The 22,999-nt window shown below is 26.5% G+C and overlaps 1 protein-coding gene across 1 annotated transcript; it reads left to right on the forward strand.

Annotated features, from left to right (window-relative positions):
- Nucleotides 1-201: 201 nt before the first annotated feature.
- On the forward strand, nt 202-1,812 carry LOC103492618 (auxin-induced protein 22D-like). The gene is made up of 4 exons (XM_008453047.3): nt 202-571; nt 960-1,165; nt 1,254-1,356; nt 1,470-1,812. Exons 1-4 carry the CDS (start codon nt 360-362, stop codon nt 1,540-1,542), a joined length of 594 nt encoding a protein of 197 aa, XP_008451269.1. The 5' UTR covers nt 202-359; the 3' UTR covers nt 1,543-1,812.
- Nucleotides 1,813-22,999: the final 21,187 nt, after the last annotated feature.

A 22,999-nucleotide genomic window follows, 5' to 3' on the forward strand; every position in this document is an offset into this window, starting at 1 on the left:
ATACTAATAGGATATTTTTAATTACAAAATTTGATATAATTAAACTAAAAAATTAAATACAATGGATAGGAAAATAATAAAGGAAAGAGGGGACACGTGTCAAATAATAGATGGTGGAGTTCATGCAGACCATACCGTGCGTGTTCCAGAAATGTGGTTCTTCCCATTATATATATTCTCTCTTTCATTACAAGCTTTCACAAACACAAAAAAAAAAGAAAGAAAGAAAGAAAGAAAGAAAGAAAGAAAGAAAGAAAGAAAGAAAGAAAGAAAGAAAGAAAACCTTTCCACATTATCATTTTTATTTTTTTCTCAAATTCTTCGTAGCCTTTCCATAAAATTTTTAGTTTACAAATCTAATGGCCAAACTGGCAGCTTCTTCTGATCACCCAGATCTCAACTTCCAAGCCACGGAGCTCCGCCTTGGCCTCCCCGGCTCCGACGAGCCCGATCGCCGCACCGAGTCAAAGTCGAACAAGAGACCCTTTTCAGAGATCGATAAGGAAAGTAACAGCAGCATTTCCAACAATGGAAATTGCCTCGATCAAACCTCCCAACCTCCTCCCTCCAAGTAAGAAAAAAAAAAAGAATTTAATTGTGTTTTGAGTTTATTTAAGGTTTAACTAAGGTGAGGATGTAGTGGGAAAATTGGATCGCACAGTCATTGGACTTTATATAAAGCTCTAATACTATATTAGAAAATATGAGATCGAAGTAATAATAAATTGACTTTACGAGGAGAGTGTGATTCATATATATCTTATAAAAATTGTACGATCTACTCATCTTTTTAATAGGAGATCCTCAACAAGCGTATATACTCTCAATCAAAGAGATCTAATATTCGAATCTAACAACTCTAGTTTGAGGATGATCAATTAAATGAATATAAAATAGCTTGAATTAAATCTTGTCTAAGATCTCAAACTAATAATACCAAGTATTTCTAATATTTGTAGAGCACAAGTTGTTGGATGGCCACCGGTTCGATCGTACCGAAAAAATTATTTAGCTGGAAAGAAAAGTGAGACAGAAAGTTCGAGCGGAGGGTATGTGAAAGTGAGCATGGATGGAGCTCCATACCTCAGGAAGATCGATTTAACCATTTACAAAAGTTACACGGAGCTCGTAAAGGCCTTGGAGAACATGTTCAAATTCAATCTAGGTAAGAAAAAAAGTCTAGCTATAAATAAAGCTAAAGGTTTTGAATCGAGTTGTAATTTGACTAACAAATAACCGTTCGGTCTCTTTAGGTGGTTACTCCGAAAAAGAAGGTTTCAATAATGGATCTGATTATGCTCCAACTTATGAAGACAAAGATGGCGATTGGATGCTGGTCGGCGACGTCCCATGGGAGTAAGTGTTGATATATATAAATATCTTATTTTCTTCAAGATCCTTAACTAATATATAAACAAAAAAGGAAACATTATTTCTAATCTGGAAATTTCAAATTTCAAAATGTGCAGAATGTTCATCTCTTCTTGCAAAAGATTGAGAATTATGAAAGGATCAGAAGCAAGAGGGTTGGGATGTTTATAAAATTTATTTTTAAACAGAGAACAGCCATGACAGCAGCTGATATCATCAAGGGCTAACAGGAGAGAAAGAAAACAAAAGGAAAAAGAAAAAAAAGTGCAAAAAAGGATGTAATTAAATTAAAATGAAGAGAGATTGCTTTTTAGGTTTTTATTTGATTATTGTTTGTAAAAGAAATAATTTAGAACTCCAAACTGTATAGAGGGGTTATCCATACCCCATATACAAATTATTGACACAATATTATACACACCAAACTTTTCTTATTTTAAATTCATACTTTGAGAAGTTCAAAATTAAAATCTATATTACTTTGACGACAAATGATCGACAAGAAGCGGCATGTATATACATACAAGCAAAAACTTGAGTGGATACACCTATCTCATATGCTCCACTACACAAAAGTTAAACTAAAATTTAATTAGTGTTTTGTTTGTACTGTCTTAATCTTAACACTATGAGGTCGCAATGCTTTAACTTTGTACTATAAACCTAAATCGCTACATTTTCATTGACCAAAAAACAATTTTGTTTTTCTTTCTCTCTCTCATCTCTCCTTCCCTTTCTTTTAACACAAACCATAATTATCATTTTCAATTGTTTTCTTTTTCTTGTTTATATGTCCCTTCTATCTCTTTTCTTTCCAACTATTTCAATTTTTTTAGCATCAACAATTCTCAAGTCGTTATTTACTTTTCAAATCTCTTATTTTTCCTTTGTTTTGTTTTGGTTCATTTCTTTTAATTAAATTATTAAATTAGTTTTATTTTAAACCTAATATTTAACTATGCGTTCACATCAGATTTCCAGAAAATTTTGGTTCGTGGAGTTTAACTTGTATTGTTGTTGTATTTATATTGATTTGATGCGATATGGTTCGATCTCTAGAATTTGATCATCTAATTTTCTCTTAATTAGATGTATTTGAGGAACTGGAACACGTGATGTTCTTAAAATTGGAGTCTTAAAAGAAAGTTTGTATTTTTAAAGGAGCTTCAATCTTCGAAGACAGTCGACTTCAGGAGTTGGGGAGTCTTCTAGCTCTGAGAGAATTCTCTCCAGCCTTCTGAAATAAAAAATTCTCACTTGGAAAACTCTCCGATTTATAAAGTTCTCTAGTGGGCCTTTATGGACTTGAGCCTAATTGATCCATGGACCGACCTTTGTACTCAATCATATGGGTTTGGGTCATATTTAACATTTGAGCTAAATTAAACTTATCTTTTATTCAATTAAATTTTAGAAGACATGTGACATCGTTAAAATTGGCCAATATAAAGTCTTTAATTTTAATTTCGAACACATGTCAATTTTTAGTTAATCCCAAATATAATTATTTTAGTAAATGACGTGCCAATTTGTGATTGGTTGGAAGATTTCTTATTCAAATTTTACATTATTTTATAAATACTTTCAAAAGTCTTGTCATTTACGATAAATTTTCTAATTTTACTATATATTTATTTTAGATAAATTTTCATAAATATAACAAAACTACTAAAATATTTACGGCCTGTGAAATAAAACCCATAAAATTAGCCATTTTTTAAATATTTCAAGTTTGTCTTTCCATATTTCTTCATGATTTTTTTATCCTCTTTCTTCCTTTTCTCTTTTTTTTTTCCATCGCGAATTCTTTCCATCGTCTTTCTTCTTTTGCTCCTCTTTTTTTGTTACGTCGTTTAGATTTGGGTAACCAAATCTTTCTTTCTATCGTCTTTCTTCTTTTTTTTGCTGCGATTTCTTTCCATCGTCTTTCTTTTTTACTTCCTCTTTTTTTACGTCGATTAGGGTAACCAAATCTAAAAGATCGTGTATATTATTTATATTGAAGTAGCCAATCTAAATTAAAAAAAAAACGATCGTGTACCAAAAAATAAAAAAATAAACCGTTTAGTCAAATCGAAAGTACTAAAAGAATCTTGAAAATTTTTGTTTAGCCAAATCTAAACGATTGTGTACCAAATTTTGAAAAAAAAAATCGTTTAAAAGATCCTGTAACCAAACCTAAATGATCATGTAACAAATTAAAAGATAGAATTGAAAAAATAAATCGTTTAGATTTGAACCAAATCTAAACGATCATGTACCAAACAATATAGCCAAATTTAAACGATCATGTACCAAACAATAACGAAATATAAATGATTGTGTACCAAATATATTACGTGCGTTGTTGACGACGTGTTTGATGGACATTTTTTGTGTTTTCCATTGTGAGTCTATAAGTCTATGGGCTTTTTTCGTCTTCGAAATTGTTCTATACAGCGTAAATATTTTGCCGCTTTGTTAGATTTTTTAAAAGATCCCTTTTATGTATATATTATTATTATTATTATTATTATTATTATTATTATTATTAATTGAACTAAAAAAGAATAAACAAAAAATCATCATCAAATACATTTATGTTTTTTTGTTCTTTTTTTTTTTCAAAAACAAGAAACATTAACACACGACCATAGTTTATAGTTATTAAGCGCGTGTGCATTTCTAGTTAACAAAAGAAACAAGAAATAGAACTTAAAATGAGAAACATGAATGTTTGATAACACCTAATAACTTACTTCATATTACAACTTTTTTTTCTTCTCGAAGCCTAATTAGTATTGTCGATCATAATTATTTTAAAAGCTGCACCTCCAACCCCTAAACTTATAAGCTTGAGTTTAACCTTATTTAACATATATAATCTTTTTCTTAAAAGAAGTATATATGTATATATATATATATATATATATATATATATATATATCTGGATAGATAGGAAGATATATGTTTGAATTATTATTTCAAGTTAAATCTCATGTATCGATAATTGAATAACTTAATTAATATCAAATTTAATTTAACATGGTTTGAAGAATTAACATTTTAAGAAGAGGATTCTCAAGGAATTAACCATTTAAATGATGATTAATAACTTTTCCTTTTTTTCTTCTTTTAAATCACATCAACCTTTTCTCCAATATGTAGATGCAAAAATATACTTATTTTTATATAAAAAATACTTTGAGTGCATCCTACATCCATCTTTATATGGGTTCAATCACAAATTATTAATTATGTAAATAAAGAAAGATATACGATGTTTGATGCGTATGAGTGACAAAATAACAAAAGTATAGCCAAATGGTATCTTTGAAGGTAAAAGAGTGGGAAAGAATGAAAAAAGGGAAACAAATAACTAAAACTAATTTATACTATTAAGCTTTTGGAGTTACATTACTTCCAATTATGAATTATATATTTTCCTCGTAGATCAATTTAGACCATTTATATAATTTTATTTAAAATTCTTTCCACATACACAACTTAACATAATGTTTAGAAAGCAAATGCTCAAATCAAATAGATATAGTAAAGGTTTTTTTTTTAGTGTTTTGTGAACTTTTCATATTCTTGTCTAACTTCATTTTAATTTACCTCACTTATTTCACAAAACTTCCAACTATTTTGGGGCAAATTATAGTTTTTACAAAGTAGGTCTCATTAGTCAATTTATAGAGTGAAATATTTGAAGACTATATATAGAAACAAAAATATAACATTACTATATAGAAACAAAAATATGACATTATCGAAGTTCATATGCTAGCATTTTGTTTACAAACTTTCTATATTATCCCTCTTATTTTATCATTCATGAAACATGTCCAAAGAGATCCATTTCAAAAGAAAAAGAAAAAGAAAAAGAAAAACAATTAAAAAAAAAATTGTATCAATGAGGTTTACGAACCACAACATGAGATAATAACATGATCAAAATCAAAACATTTTGCCCTCTTGATCAAGAACATTTGTTAACTATGTTACACGATATAGTGTTGTCCATGCGTAATAACCTTCAAATATATACAACCAACTATATACATTTAAGGTTTGTAACACATCTCAAACATCCCATAATTCCAAACTAGTGATGGTTTGGCTCTCTTTAATTTAGACTTTAGTGCCACCAAAAATTAGTCTTTTCCTTGTCTTTGTTTTCATTATATGAAACTAAATTCAACATCAAATCGCGTGGAGTGATGAGTTGTATTATGTTAATACATCAACTAGTTAGACCGACTTGATTTTGATTTTCATCAAAATCTCTTACCATAGTTCTGTTCCTTCCAGATAAATGATTAGAAAGGTTGTTTATGTTGCTTGCTATGCTAGGTTTTGGCATTATATTTCTGGTACAAGAATATTAATTTAACCTACAAAATTTAAATGTTCCATCTCTATTTAATATATGAAATAGAGAAACGGTTGATAAATCAATCAAAATCCAACGAAATAATTGAGCCATGAGCGCTTAACTAAACTTTGTTCATTGACATATATATGAAAAATGTGTACATACTAGATCAAAATTGGTTTCGGAGGTATTCGAATCTTCACCCATAAATTTGAAAAGAAAAAAGAAATACTTAAACACTTTATCGTTATAACACGTCTTCTTATACATTTTTTTTCCTTTCAACCTTTCTCTCTTCACTTACTTTTTATCTAAATTTCTCTCTGATTGTCTTATCAATATACATGCATCAATATAAATTAATTCTCTTACTAAACCAAAATATGTGATTAATACTTTCAATACTTCACCTCACTTTAATTATCATGCATTCACTTCTTTAACACACTGTCGAACTAACTATATGATCTCGCAAGTAATGCAACGTTAATGATCATTTTAAAAGCACTTGATGAATGATCATATTCGAATAGGATTCGTTCTATATACAATTGTTTCCTTGAGTTAAAAATTAGAGTACTCCAGGGGTTAAATAATCAAAAGCACTTTTAGAATAACATACTATATATACATCATAGACAAAAGATGTGGGACAATCCCCAAGGAGATTAGGTTTGTGATTTTTTGATGTGAAAGGAAACAAGTCCACGAGCAAAGGATATACACCAAACAAAGACAGCTCTCTTTGAAGAGAAGGATAAGAATTAGAGGGGGAAGAGAAAACGTTGGAGATATGCAAGAAAATGTCACACTCCAATAACATTACTTCATAATTTATTGCTTAACAAATCAATTATTATTTGCTATCTCTCCCCAAATCCTCCAACTCATCCAAAAGACAATGTTTGGTCCACTGGCTTTTAATTCCCCTTCTCTACTCTTTTCCAATTCTCTCCCCCACCTAAACATTTAGTTGTTAAATATTAAATTCTTACGTATAACCATAACCGAATATTCCATTTTTAAATAATAAGATTATATATATATATATATATATTAATTACTATTTATTTTATTTTGATTCTCGAAAGCCGTCATTTTTTATACTTATACTTATCATGTCGAAGAAAATGATATTAAGAATTGAAATAATATTAAATGAATCGTATTTTATTTCTCAAGTATCAATCATCTTTGATATTTTTTTGTGTCAAAAGTTTAAATGGTTGGATTGTGAATATTGATGAAAGTACGCATATAAAAATATTTCTGAACAAGTTATGCAAAAAATTAGAAATCTATTTAAATTCGGAGTAAAATCAAAAGAACTACGTGAGAACACAAATAGCGAGGTAATATAATATAATATAAATAAATTTATAAAATTATAAAATAACAAAGAAATAAATGAAATTATAGAAATTTAAAAATGGTATATTTTTCCTCCAAAATTTCACCAAAAATTTCATTTATCTCTGACCAAACAAGCATCTATCAAAAATCCACAAGATATTACTATTTAAATACAATTTGACAAGTAGGATGTAACGTCAAATAGACATTGAGAATGTGTTTGAGGTAAGAAATTGATTATTATAGTTATAAGTTATTAAAGTTTGTGTTTGTGATATATATTATTTTAGCTTGAATTATAATAATATGCGTTAGATGTGTAAACTATTTTCATTTGAAAAAGAAAGAGCTATAAATTAATTGTAGACAAGAATAATAATAAAAAAAGATAGAAGGTAAAATAGTAAAAAAGGTAGAAAATAATAAATACTATTCCAAATGAAGAGTTTTTAATAATGTCTATCATAGTTTATTATATTAGGACTTTTAAATAGTATTTACAGATTTAACAAAATATGGTTATCAAAAGTCTTAGTCATTGTCCCAAACGTCCATTATATGACATATGAATGAACTGTAGACACATTGAAAGAATGTCATTTCGTGATACGTGTATATCTATATTATACTTATATTTTAATATTTATTTATAATAAAAAGGATCAATTATTAGTTTCAAGTTTGGTAGAATGAAGAATCAAATGGCCAATAATCCCTTTGGAAATCTACTTCAATGTGCCTAAAAAAGAAAAGAAAGGAAAAGAAAATCTACTTTAATGTGTTGCTATGCATTGAATCTTGGGCTAATTATTTGTTTAATTAGTTGGAAAATAAAAGCTCTCATATTTTTTTCAACCAACAAAGTGCTCAATATTTGAACTACTTCACCTCTACTAAGTAACACATTAAAATTTTACTTTAATGAAATATATGATATATGATTGTATATAAAAAATTTTAAACAAAATTATTCTAAATGTAAAAATATTTATAATATGGTAAAATTTCTAAAACCTTCCATGATAGATATGGAGAATTTTATATATTACCTTTCATAAAATCCATTAGATAATTTTTTTTATTACTCAATATAACTTTTGCTTGATAAATATATATTTATATATTTCAAAATTTATATATTTGCTTCCAGATTGGTTGACCATCATTAAGGAACCTTTGAACTAGACATGTCTTTGCATTTATAATGATGTCTAAAAGAGTTTATTCACCATATAGCAACCAAGACTTAGTTTATTTATAATGCATTATATTGGTATTAAATGTTAGGAATATTTTCAATTTAACACTCCTAAATTTTGAGATTTGGGGTTGTACTTAATTTAACCCTTAGATTAGTAATGCAAGAATTTAAATTCTCAAATTTTATAAATTACATGTCAATTTACCCTTTAAACTTTTGTAATTTAATATATCAATTTACATATTTTTTAAAATTTAATTTGAACAATAGTGCGTGATATTTAAATTTTTTCAATTAGACTTATAATGGTTATAAGTGAATCTATTTTAGAACCTTTATTAAGATTATAATTGTAATGTATCAATTTTAGACGTGGGTAGACCATTTCATATTTTGATTTAACAAAATGGATGATTATAATTTGAATGGACAATTTTTAAATAAATCTTAATTGAGAGTCTAAATTGATTCGGTTACATAAATTTAGTGTGTTTGATTAGTAAAATTACAAGTCTTACACAATGTTGATTCCAACAAAAACATAATTGAATGTTTAATTCATACACGTGTGAAAACTCATGGTTTAAGTTGATACAAAATTAGTTTAGGGTTTTATCATAAAATTTAATTCATATCAAAATATATATAATTAATTGTAACACTTTGAGCTTAGAAGAGAGATATGAATGAATCAAGATCACATCCAAATGAGATGAATCTTGATACACAAAAGTATGGTTAAAGAAGGACCTAAAAGAATTGAAGATTACTATCTATATATTAACATGATGTACTTTTATCTTTATTTTCGATAGCTTATCCATAGAAACTCAAAAATTAAAGTGTGTCAGACGTAGAACAATACTGTGTTGAATGATTTTTAAAAATTTTCTTAAGAAACATGGGAACACAAATATTATGGGAAAGTTTAGTCTAACTAGATAATAGAAGATGAGTATAACCCAAATGGAACTGTAAGCAGATATTTTGAGTTTATTGTGAGCTTATTTTGACCATGTTGGGGTGGGTCGACAAAAATTCAAAATTTGGGGAAGGAAGAATATTGAATTTGAATTAATAAAAAAAAAGGGGTAATAAATGCAAGAAATTGAAAGGTGCGATCAATTCTTGGGACACACGTGTGACATGAAACAATATGATGGACTTTGACTTGTAGGCCCTCCTCTCCCACACGCGCGTGTTTAAGTTTTTGGACTTTTAGACATTATTGGCCCAATTAGCATAAACACCTTCTTCGATCCATCTTTTTCTTTTCTTTTTAAATTTTGATAAATTATTTTATTAAAATAATGTTTACTAAGTTTATTTTAATAAATTTACTTAACGAGAGGATGGAATAAATAGTATTTTTATAATTTTTATAATTTTTTATTTTTTATATTTAATATTTTCAGAAAAAATTTAAATAAAAATGTAAACTATATTTGACGTTTTTTTCACGTCAAGTACATATTACCTTATATTTGATGCGACCACAACGTCAAACAAACTTTGCACTATACTTGACGTTAATAAACCATCAAGTACAATCTCTACTATACTTGACGCGAAATAAAACGTCAAGTAAAACTAACGTAAAATAATTCGATATTCTTATTTTTCTTCACATTATACTTTGATGCGTTTTTCGCGTCAAGTGTAGTGTCCACTATACTTGACACGGATACAACGTCAAGTAAACTCTCTTTTATACTTGACGCAGAAAAAACGTCAAGTAAAAGCCAACGTAAAAAGTTTCAAAATTTTCCGTAAAAGCTCCGCTTTTTTTAGACTATACTTGACGTTTTTTCTTTAAAATGGTCAATACTTGACGTTTTTTTTTTACCAAAAACGTCGAGTATATAAAAGTAACTAGTGTCAAATAAAGTAGTTTTTGTAGCAGTGGATATCTACTCCATCATTTCGTTTTTAATTTAGATTTTGATTTAATTCCGTTCCCATTATATAGTTTCAGTCTAATTTAATTCTTAAATTCTTATACTTCTATCAATTTTTTTTTCTTTCCTTAACAACTCAATATTTTTTATTTGGCAGTTTGAATAAAAAGTATAATGGAAATAGCTGGGGATGAAAAATGGTTTGAAAGAAGGATTGTGGAATTTAATCAATATATAAAAGATTAAATTCAAACTTCCACCAAATTAAAATTATGCTCGTCAAAGTATATAGATATTAAATTCTATTTTAATCCTTTTTTATAAAAGTTTTTTTTTTTTAATTTTAGAAAAGTTACAACTATATATATTTCTTTTTATTCAATAACGCCGAAAAAAATATATCTTAATGAGTTGAGTAATATTCATATTAATAAATATAGTCTCGTGTTTACTAATCTTATATTAGTATTAGAATCCTAATCAAATTATAAATTATAGGCTAAATCAAAATATAACTCAAAATTTAAATCGATACATCATATTGTTTTTTAAAAAAATTAAAATAATGATATATTTATCGGTACGTTTAAGTTTTATTTTTTAATAGAAAAACATAACATATTAAGTGAAGTCCAAACAAAAACTATTCAAAGTGAGAATCTAACCATTCATACATAATTATTTCATTTTTAGAAATTAAGTTTATCAATCTTCTTTATTAATTAAAGAAATTCATTCATTGCAACCTTCCTATGAGAATTGAAAATATCTCACTCTCAAATTATCCAAAAATTAATATCTTCATTGTCGGTGTCACCAATAATCTTTTTCTCAATGTATCACAAAGGCCCACTTATATATTGTCCCTTGAAAAAGGGGGAAAAAAAGAAAAAGAAAGAAAACCTATAGATGTAAGTTTTTGTTAGAGCTTTGTTAATTGGTTCTATATTTGTTTAGGCTTGCATTTGATGATATTGTAGTGATTTTGTAGTTCTTTTAAAGGTTGTGTGGGTCAACAAAGAATGTTATATATTCTAGTTTCCTTCCTTGTTTGGAAAATTTTTCTTATTCAAGAGCAGTCAATTTCGAATGTGAATATCGTTTTTTTCTTGACCGTTATGTTATAAAGGAGAAAGTTATGTTCTTTTAGGATTATCTCTTTTGATTATATCTTACTTGTTGTTACTGTGTTTTTATCAAGACCAAGCAGTGTATACATTGATTATATTGTTGCTCATCATAATTTATTGCAATTGAAGAATGTTACAAGATCAAGAAGCTAAGGCAACTTTTGTCTTAAGACGGTAGAGCCTATAAGTTTACTTGCGAGAAGGGATTTTTAGTCTTAAGAGAACCTAAGACTTCGCTCTTCACTGCATATCGAGAAGTAGTTCTCCATCTTAGATAGGAATATACCTAAGATACATAAGTGACGTAGGCTCTATGCATATCACTATGTCACAATGTGCCCAATAAAAAAAAAAAAAGTATGCTCAAAAGGACCAATGTACTAGAAGTACTTGTAATTATAACTAACCATTGGACTTGGTACATGCATGAACTAACATCAATTATATTTAACCCACACCTCAAGAAACTAAATACATGAATGTCTACATAAAATACTTGTTCATGTATTGTTGGATCATGTATATAATTAATAATATACTTAATTTCTTTTTTATTTTACCAATTATTTTGTTAAAAAGTTAAATATAAAAGTGAAAATTTATTTTAAACAATCAAACTTCTAGAATATTTATAAATATAGTAAAAACATGTCTATTTACAATTGACTGGGATAAATTAATATAAATTACTAGTTTTGTCAATTTATCAATAGATAAATATAGTAGGTTTTTTTTGTTGTTTATTACATATAAGTTGTGATGTTTTAGTATATTTTATAAATATTTTGGTTTCTTTTACTATATTTAAATATAGGCTTGTAGTGAAACTAAATTTTGTTGTTTCTCCTCAATTTTTCAAAATTTGTTACTTAAAATTTCAAATACAGTGAAATCAAATTTTGTTGCTTAAAATTTCTAATATTACGAGATATAAAATCTAAATTCCATTTTTATTTTTTTTCTTACATGTATGTTCGTGTTTATATAATTATCTTTTTTAAAAAATCGGCTCTTTTGGTAATTGTGTAGTCATTGAATTGGATAATCATAATTGTTTTAAATAGCAAAATTGTTAGAAATATTTTAAAATGTGATAAATAATAATAATAACTATCGCTCACCTATTTTTTTAATTTTTATTTGTAATTTACTTTACCATTAACTATTTTAAAATTATATTTTAAGTTAGTACACCATTACTCCTGAGTTTTTTAAGCTACGACTTTATAAAAATATCTAAACTTTCAATTTTAACTCTATTATACTTCTTAAAAATGTCTAGTAGCGCGAGACCCATTTCCGTGAGGGGGTTGGATTATGTTGAGGTAAATGCCCGGAGGACAGAGACGAATCCCTTTGGAGTTGAACACCCTATCGCCATCTTAATACATACATTGTCCTTATATAAAATTGGTGGTGTTTTGACTTTGTCACCGTTCGACAAGTGTTTAAACTGAACTCTTAAACTTAATTATAATGGTGGTAGAACATATTCTGCTCTAAGTAATAAAAATTCAACCCTTCAACTTATGTAAAAAGAAAAAAAAAAAGTTATAATAATGTATAAAATTGAAGTTTAAAATAAGCCTAAAAATGTGTGAAATATAAGAAATAATAACTAGAAAAGAATAGAAATGCATGCATATAGGCAGAATAAGACTAATTATTATTAAAATGTTACTCTTAAAAGAAGTGAGGGATCAATTAAAAGTGAACATGATCATTGGCTCATAAAGATACAGTTGACACCATGAAAGAAAATTTGACCATTAAATGCTCTCATTATTAAAGCTTTCAACTTATGTTTCATAAAATAATATTAATAATTCTACTATTAATAAAATTTGTAATTAATTACAATAATTATTTTCATAAATGATAATAATTGTTATTTGAATTGATATCTCTAAGCTTAGGAGAACCGACCAACTCCTTTGTCTGCCAAACAAGGTTCATAATGTTCTTAACTTAATCTTTGGGCAATATGAACAAGGTCCTCTCATATTTTGTTTAATTATTATATATATTATATGCTATCTTAGGAAGAAGGCAACACAGTTTGGCTACCATCAATAATTTACATCACAATATTTCCTATTTATAAAAAATATGATTTTTTTTTTCTCTATGGCGTTGTTTAAAATGTCGGTTTTTTAGTTAATATATTTAACAACTCACTTACATTTAACTATATTTAAATACATATTTGATGTGATTTGCTTGATAATTACCTGGTGATGTCAATCATATATATTTCAATTAATTAATCAACATATTTAGAAGGAAAGAAAAAATAGTAAGTTTTTATTTTTCAATTTTATGCTTAGTTTTATTTTGAAGGTCATTTCAACTTTCAATCTTACCAAATTATACGTTAAGTCAAAATGATATCACTTCCTTCATGTGTTGGTTCAAAAATTTAGCATATGCGCATGGATTATTAATGTAAAATGAAAGAAGAGAAAAACACAATATTTCAAACATAAATTCAATACAAAATAGATTAAATACTCAAAAGTTAAATTTGATTTTCTATAATAATAACAAGTTCTATATGCATGTGATACATAGAAGCATAAACTCCAAGATTTGAAGAAGAAGATTGCAACAGAAAGCACAAAAAGGATGGTATAATGAGTTATATCACATATTTTTGTTTTTGTAATATTTTGTTGATTCGAATTTATTTTAAAAGTAGGTATTATTATTGATTAAAAATTAAAGTTGATAGATAGGGTTGGGGGGAGGGGCCAGTGGGATACCCTGCACCAATGCACATGGGATAGGGTTTGAGACATTGGTAACAAAAACCCTACAACTTCACATGCCCCATTTAAGTGGTTCCCACTTAGAGTCGTCTCTAATAATGCACATGATATGCCCTTTCTTCTCTTCCCATTGTGGGATCCTCTCTTCCACCCCACCCCCCCCCCCCCCCCCCCCCCCCCACCAACTACACAATTCTTTGCCCCCATTACACTATTTTATATCATAAATTAAAAACTATACCTTTATTTATATTTTAAACAACGCCCACTATACCTTTTTTTTTTTTTTTGTATTTTTTTAGGGTTTTAACTAATTAACTACTTCTTTGTTTGGGGTTTCTACAATTAATATATGAAATAGCTTTGTAATTTTATTACTAAAATTCATTTTGTTTTCACCCACTTTCTAATCCAACTCTTTTAGCTAATCCAACTCTCTTACCCTTTTCTATTTGGTTTTACGCTTCATTGTTTTATTTTTATCTCCTCCTTCACTTTTCCCACATCTTAATATCCAATATTTTCTATAATAGTTTGATTATTTAATTACACGTTTCATTCTTATAATTTGAAATAAGTTAGGATTTTGGTTCATATATACTTCGATTAACATAAATAGTCTATATATAAGTTAAAATATCATTTTAGTCCTTACACTTTGAAGTTTGTTCGATTTTAATCTCTCGTATTTTCAATAAATCTTAATTAAATTTAGTCATAATGCTAGCTTATATACTGTTTATTTTTTTTCTTAAGATCGTCTTTGTTATCTATAGTATTTTTACTATAATTTTCGAAAACATATTAACATGTATATTTTATTTTCTCGCATGAAAATTGTAATTATTATTTGACCAGTTTCGATAAAACTTAATTTTGCGAGACGAGTTTACGATTTATTGAGAATAGAGCAACTATAAAATTGAACATTTGAAAGTATTGAAATTAAAATGGAAGAAAACTCGATATTTGTTTTTATCACCATTACAAAAAATAGAAATTAAAATTGGACAAATTTCAAATTATGAAGACTAATAAATTATATTTTAACCTAAAATCTTCGTACATAATTCTTACTTTATCGAAATAGTTTATCAAATCGTATAAACTACATTCTAATATTATAAATAACTATAGGACCAGATCTATAACTTAACCTAAAAGTTCTAATTTAATTTTAAAAGTTGAAATTTAAACGTCTTTTTTATTTGATTTGATGTGTAACTTTGAGACCTTTAGTTTGACTATTATAGGTCGGTTCCACCATAAATGTACTTCAAGTAGATCTCTTTATTACCCTTTAAAAAAATATTATATATATAAAATTTGTAAAAAAATTATAGTAAAATACCATATTCTATATGTTATAGAGATCACAGTAAACGATACAGATAAACACATATATAGTAGTCTATTGCAGTCCATCATAAATATATTGCGATATTTTACTATATTTTATAAATATTTTAGTTCATTTTATTATATTTGAAAGTATTCCTAAAGTTATTCTAAGAAATAAGAAATTATAAATTGTTATTTAAGAAAAATTAAAATAAATTAATAAATAAATTACATACACTTTAATATCTTACTAAAATGATCATAAAACTCAAAAACTTATTGTGCAGTAAGTTTTAGGGTACTTCTATCCCAAAATAAATGGTTTTAAAAATATATATACTCAAAAATTTATTTTGGAATCAATTCTTAATAATAATGTTTGTGGAGATCACCAAGAAAGATTTATGTAATACGGGTGCTTATATATGTTAGTATTTATTTATTTTTATAAAAATAAATAAATAAATAAATAAATAAATAAATAGACAATAAAGAAATTAAATTAACAAAGCAATTTTTATGAGATTCTTTTCTTTTATTTTAATGTGGTTTTGATTGGTCAACTCCAAACTTTCTAACAATATATATTTATGGAAGTTGGTTGAAGCTAAGCTAGGGTTATTGGATTCACCTTATATATAATTAGAAGCTTGGTTAGTTGGTTTAATTTGAACCTTTTTAGGAAAAACTACTTTTTGGAATCAAATCTCATAACTTTCATAATTATAACACCTGTGAATTTGTAATTTAAAGAAGAATCTAACCTATAAAAATAAAAATTATAGTATACAAGAGAGTGTAGTACTTATCACATATGCTCTAAACAATTAGCAAAATGTATCTATGTAGCAAGAAAAGGATGTGAGTAGAAAGTTCACTACTTTGGAGTCATGACCTAATTAATTAACCTCTTCTAATTCCTTTAGGGTCTCTAAATCATCTTTTTATCTTATTTCATCCCCTTTCTTTGGGTTTGATCTCATGTAAATACCCATTATTAACATGTATTTTTTGGGTCGACTTCTGCAAAGGTCGAGATTGAGCCTTGTGGCTTGGGCAAGTCACTTCTCTTTTTCGAGACTTTTAATTCGTTTTTGCTTTGGATCTAAGTAGAATTTCTTGTTATTTCTTTTATTCTTTTTACGTCGGTCTTCTTTTTGATTCAAAATAACTCAAAACGAATTTAATAGCCTTATTTTGATAAAGGAAAACAAACATTTTTTTTTAGTATAGTTAACCGTCTTTAGATCATCACAAAGTATTTTATAAGAAACACAAAAATCAATAAACAAACTATATTTTTGTAAAAGAAACTAGGGTTAGTTTCAAAATAATTTGTAGAGAAAACTTTGAAGAAGATGGGACGTTGTGTTTATAATACCTCCTTTCAATTTAAGTTAAACATAGATTAATTAATTAATACTATATTTATGTGAAGAGAACGAGAATAAATTTTTGGATGTAATAGAAATGGACCTAATACATGTTTGTCCAAAAGAAAACATTAAGTGCTGGGTAACTATTTAGTTTTCATTTTTTGTTTTTTAAAATTAAACTTATAAACAACAACATCTTCATGAAATTTATTGTTATTTACCTTTACCTTTTTTCAATGATTTAACTTTTTTTTTTTTTGAAGACTACATAACTTTTTTTGGAATTTGACAAAAAATTCAACTATTTTACTTAAGAAAAAATAAATTATTTTTAAAAAGGTTGACAAGAAAATGAAAAAATTAGAGGTTTACATTTATAATTTATTTTTAAATTGACTAAATAGCAAAACACAAGATTTTTAAATAAAAAATGAGAGAACAATGCCTTAAATACTCTTATCTAAGTGACAAATGTGATTTCTAAATACACTTGGAAAAGAATCTACAAATACCCTATAATTAATACAAACTATGCACCCACACTTGAATATTCTAATTTCCCAAAAATAAAGAAAATAAACAATCAAATCATCCATAAGATATCACATCCCATTCAATTTGTGCATGCCACCATTTCACATCCCATTCATTATTTAGAGTTTGGAAGCAATTGAAATCCCTAGCATCTCCTTCACTTTTGAAAACCCTAGCATTTCTTTGTCCCATCTCCTTTCCTTCGATGAGCATCTCCTTTCCTTCACATCTTCTTCGTTCGCGCGGTCATATCTACTTCGTTCGACTAGCATCTCCTTCATACCGCCATATCTTTGTTCGCCGTTTGCCGTTCTTGACTTTTCTCGATTCGCCGTTCCTCACTTTTCGTTCGTTGTTCCTCACTTCTCCGTTCACGGTTGAATCTTTAACGTTGAAGAACGGTTCGACTTCATCTTGTTCGCATAATTTTAGGGATTTAAAGCAATAGTCTTAATTAAATTAAGACGTACATTTTGAATTTAAAAAAAAATTTGAAAATTTTGAATTAAAACCGTGACCTATGGAGTAAAATTAGGGTGGGATACATATCAAACATTATATGTGTCATAATTGTAGGGATTCAAACTAAGAATCTAAAATTAATGGGTATAATTTGTATTTTAAAATATTGTTTAAAATATGAATTAAAACTAATTTTACAATAAATAACAATATATATATATATATATATATATATATATATATATATATATAATATATATATATATATATATATAAATGCTAAAATTAAGGGATTATCCAATGTATTTGGCATAATCTCATGAATGCAAGTTAAAAATCTAAAATTAATGTATTCATGTATATTTTTTCATAAATAATTTGAAAAATAAAAATGGTTAAAATTAAGAGATTATCCATTATATTTGACCTAGTTTTATGAATTCAAATTAAGAATCTAAAACTAATGTATTTATGTATGTTCTTTTTATAAATAATTTAAAAAATAAAAAATGACAGAATTAATGGATTATCCATTATCTTTAGCAAAATTTTAGGCGTTCAAATTAAGAATCTAAACTTTATGTATTATGTATGTTTTTTTCATAAATAATTTAAAAAATAAAAAATTGTGAAATTAATAAATTGTCTATTATCTTTGGAATGATTTTAGGAATTCAATTTTGAATCTAAAATTAATTAATTTAGGTATGTTTTTTCGTAAATAATTTGAAAAATAAAAAATGGTGAAAGTAATGGATTGTCCATTATCTTTAGTATAATTGTAGGAATTCAATTTAAGAATATAAAATTAATGTATTTATGTATGTTTTTTATTGGCGTAATTTTAGGAATTCAATTTTAATAATCTAAAATTAATATGTATAATTTGGTTTTTAAATTAGTGTTATAATTTTGAATTAAAACTAAAGGTGAAAAATAATGTTAAAAATAATGTTAGAATATCAAATATGTATTACATATTTTTATGTATATTTTTCATCAATAATTTGAAAAAATAAAAAATGCAATCTTTGAAGTTAATTTTGAAGTTATTTTAGGGAATTTGTATTCAGATTGACGATTTTAGAGGATGATGTAGATTGAAATTGTTATTATTAATTTGTAATATGTATTATTTAATATATTTTTTTATAAATAATATGAAATATACAAATTCGTTAATTACTTGATTTTGTATCATAATAATTAGAGGATGTTGAAACTAATGTCATATCTCAAGGGATTGTTGAAACAATATAATATTTTTTTGATTTAGTTAAGAATTATTATAAGTGAGTGTTTACAAATACATCGTATTCGTGGTAGGTGATATTTTGTTTGATTTTTTGATCTCTACAAATACACTGTATTTTTCTATCGACAATTGTCATTCGTGGAAGGGTAAATTCAGACAAAAAAAAAAATGAAAAAATTATCATGACAGTCAATTTTGCCATAAATCAAAACAAATTAGCAATTTGCTATTTTTTTTCTATCTATAAATTTGCTATTTCCACAATTTTTCCTTTTCAAAAACTAAAGAGGAATAGACACAATTCCAAAAAAACAAACCAAAAGCAAAAACTAATGTCCATTTTGCTAATCATTTAGTTTCTTTTTAAGTTATATCTATATAAGTACCACTTTCACCACTTTCACGTTTTGACTTATTTATTTTGTTCTTTAGATTTCTTTTTAAAACTAAATTTATGACCATTTTCAAAACTAGAATATATATATATTCTCGAAGACTTGTTTTTATGTCTGACAATTAGCTAAATAATTCAAATATTAGGTAAAAAAAATATGAAAATTATGAGAAAAAAAGTTGTAACAAAACAAAGTAAACAATATTCAAAAAAAAAAAAAAAAAAAAAGAAACGAAATAGTTATAAAAAAATTTTAAATGATTACCAAATAGGACATAAAAAATCTAAATTGAAGTTTACCCTATTTCGAACTAATTTGGTTTTCTTTTGATTTGATCTCGTATGTTATATATTTTAATTATTGTGATGTTTTTCTTTTGCCTTAAAGAAGGATTTTTACTTTTTACTCTTTTACTTCATAACATTCCATACATATTTTGTAACGAGGTGAACAAATATTTTGGTTTAGAGATCTAAATTAAATACTTGGATATTACTCATACTTTACATACGAAAAAGAGGCGCGAATTGTTTATATATACATTTATCAGCACAAACATTATAAAAATGAAGATTAGATTATATGGTAATCATAATTATTGTTTTATTTGCCACAAATTCTATTTTTAACACCTTTATCATCTATAGTTGAGTAGACACATCTTGCATAGTTGTGGTTGTCTCTCCTTTACCCACATTATGAACAAAATTCTTTGACAAAATTAAGCACGCAAAATCCCAATTATATTCTCTTGTTGAAATGCTTTCAATTGTTTTCCTACATGTATATCTTTCTTAGCTCTCTCCTCCCAATAATGATAGAATGTTATAACTTTCATGATATATACATATTTATATTGTTAGTGCATGCACCTTCTAGAATTAATTAAATGTATAATTAAAATAATACTTTTATATATATGATCATCAATTCCCTATTGATCAACATATAATATTTTGATGGTAGTCATTGGATATTTTGCACTATGAATTTCTGGAAGCTTGATTCTCTAGACTTTGAAGGCTCCTAAATTCCAACTTTCATTCATCAAAGCAATTCAAAACAAGTAATAAAAGTTAAATAAGAAGTTTAGACTTGTGACTTTTTTCTTTTAAAGGATATTTTGTATACTTGTGACCTTCAATTTTGTATTTGATATATATGTCTCGACCTAATTTGTTATTTGATATTTATAAAAAGTCCCTTCTAATTTTCAATTTTGAAGAATTATATAAAAAGTCCCTTCTAATTTTCAATTTTGAAGAATTATATGTAATTTGTGCATTGAAATCACCTTCTGCATATATAATTGACACTTATGAAATTTAAATATTTACCCTAAATGTAATTGGTTAACACTTTACGGTTGAAATATCTTAAATATGTACTCTTTGAATGACTAATTTTGTCTCTGAATTTTACTAATACGTCATATGATATTATTCTAACAACAAAATGTCTCTTTGTGTTTGTGAACATAATTAAATTAACGTGTTGTTAGTTAACCACACAAATTTACTTATCAATTAAAGTTTGATTACGAAAGTATAAATTATGTATAACAATATCAATTTGAGTGTAGTAATTGAATGAGTTGTTAAGATATATTACATTTCCATGGCCATTTAAAAGTACCAAGAGTCTAAATTTTATATTATCACACAAAATTAAATCATCCAATACGCTAATGAATGACATCTATAATCTATATATAATAACTCCTAGAATGGAACCTCCGTCAAAGAATTATCTCTTACAATAAATATTATAATCATAAAATTTTCAACCCCTATATTATATATCACCATATTATATATATTCCCCATCAATTCTCAACTAATCAATACCATAATCATATATATCACACTTAAAAACTTTTCTTAGCACTTGCATGAGATTTCACAATCTTCTACATCTTTTTTATTCTCTAAAAGCAAAACATGATATAGTTTAGCATTATGGAACCAAAAAAAAAAAAAAAAAAAAAAAAACAAGCATGGGCAACAAACAGTCACGAAACCCTTTTTCTTATGTATATATATTTGTCAATCAAAACCTAACTAATAAAATCATTATTCAACAATTCCATTTTCTATTTCTTTTTTCTTTCTTCTTCTTTTTAATTTCCCCTTCATAATCATCATTATCATTACCAACAAGAACACACACATAGACATTTTCCTATTCATTATTTCTCCCTCACTTCCTCATCATCTAATCAAACACACCTATGTATCCATCATCCATGTGGTTGATGTATTGAAAAGAAAATTGAAGTAATGAATTTTATGGAGTGGGGCATTATTATTATTAATATTATTAAAATAAATTGCAAAAACCATTCTAAAAGTACAGTGATATAGTTGCAATAATTATACTCTTGGACTTATGCAAAGAGTTAAAATTTTAGCCACAAAATTATATATACAAGGGTAGAAATTGTAACAATTGTATAAGTTTGAGTGTTCAATTTTTATCATGGCTTATAATTTCTAACTATTATAAGTTTAGACTCCAACTTAACGTTTACAAGCTTGAGAACCTAAGATAATTATCTATAATTGGAAGTTTGAGAGCATCGTATCTTTGTAACATATTGTATTTACATCTTCTATTCTATTCTTGTAAAGTATGATGCATCTTGTATTTCACTCGATTGGAAGGCTTTCTTCTAGTCCATCTCTCTTTTAATTTGTATTTTAATTGAATTCTAAGTTGATCTCTCACTCCCCCTTTTGTATATGTTCACTTTGATTAACACATCGGTTTTGGAATTAGAGTGTGATGAGGATGCTATGAATGTGTCAAGCTAGTTGAAATTATTTGGATGCGACTATCGATCTCTCGATCTTTATAACTTATTATAAAATGTGTAATTGCAAGCACACCATCATCGTAAGATGACGTTTTTTAAATTGCCCTTATTATTATTATTATTATTGATCGAAAAATTGTGAATGTGGCCTCCATGTGAACATGGGCATGCAATATTGGGAACAACATCTCAAGCAAAATTCCACTCAAAATTTGCTCTCTTGTGCGCATGCTCTCTTTTTAACACATCAAACAGTTTGGCTCTTTTCTTTTTTTCCTTCTTTTTTGGTTTGAGGGTGACTCTCTTCCATAATCTCTCTAATATAATTGCAAGAACTTCCTTTTCTTTTGTTTGTTTTTTTCAACAAATAGTTTTGAGTGTTGTTACTACCCATTTTTAAAGGCTTAGTTTTTATTCTTTTCTCTTCTTTTTGAAGGCAAGATAAAGCACTTTGCTACACATAAAGGGCACAGCCCAACATCTCCATATTCCATGTTTTTTTTTTTCCTTTTCCCAACCCAACTTTTTAGTGGGTGTTGAAAGGAAATAGTATTCAATGACATTTATGACCTAATATTTTTGTGAAAATTATGGTCGATAATTTATTATAATATTTCCCTTATTTTTATTTATTTGGATCTTTTACTTTTTCACCTTTATATCAAAAGGGTCATCAATCAATCCATTTAGCACCTTATAGCTTATATACGTATGTGTATATATATATGTGAAAGAAAATATTT

The sequence above is a fragment of the Cucumis melo genome, chromosome 1, assembly GCF_025177605.1.
Source record: "Cucumis melo cultivar AY chromosome 1, USDA_Cmelo_AY_1.0, whole genome shotgun sequence".
NCBI lineage: Eukaryota > Viridiplantae > Streptophyta > Magnoliopsida > Cucurbitales > Cucurbitaceae > Cucumis > Cucumis melo.